The sequence below is a fragment of the Ailuropoda melanoleuca genome, unplaced genomic scaffold (assembly GCF_002007445.2).
Source record: "Ailuropoda melanoleuca isolate Jingjing unplaced genomic scaffold, ASM200744v2 unplaced-scaffold31028, whole genome shotgun sequence".
Taxonomy (NCBI): domain Eukaryota; kingdom Metazoa; phylum Chordata; class Mammalia; order Carnivora; family Ursidae; genus Ailuropoda; species Ailuropoda melanoleuca.
This window is the reverse complement of record NW_023201647.1, coordinates 761-1111: the sequence shown is the minus strand read 5'-3', so window position 1 is coordinate 1111 and position 351 is coordinate 761. Positions and strand designations below refer to the sequence as shown.

Below are 351 nucleotides of genomic sequence, written 5' to 3'. Positions count from 1 at the left end.
GGCAAGGAAAACTTGGCTATTCTTGAGAAAATCAAAAAGAATCAGAGGCAAGATTACTTAAATGGGGCGGTGTCTGGGTCCGTGCAGGCCACCGACCGGCTGATGAAGGAGCTCAGGGATATCTACCGATCGGCAAGTTTCAAAGGTGGAAACTATGCAGTTGAACTAGTGAACGATAGCCTCTACGACTGGAATGTGAAACTCCTGAAGGTGGATGAGGACAGCGCCTTGCACAGCGACCTGCAGATTCTGAAAGAGAAAGAGGGGACCGACTTCATTCTTCTCAACTTTACCTTTAAGGATAACTTCCCCTTCGACCCCCCCTTCGTAAGAGTGGTGTCACCTGTGCTC

At 49.3% G+C, this 351-nt stretch overlaps 1 protein-coding gene across 1 annotated transcript in view; it reads left to right on the top strand.

Moving 5' to 3' along the window:
• LOC117798387 (ubiquitin-conjugating enzyme E2 Q1) overlaps nucleotides 1-351 on the top strand; it is a gene marked incomplete at both ends in the record, with an annotated part of 1872 nt that overhangs the window by 767 nt on the left and 754 nt on the right. The window contains one exon of the mRNA XM_034650816.1: nucleotides 48-338. Coding sequence (XP_034506707.1) covers nucleotides 48-338 — 291 coding nt within the window. The remainder of the gene's footprint in view (nucleotides 1-47; nucleotides 339-351) is intronic.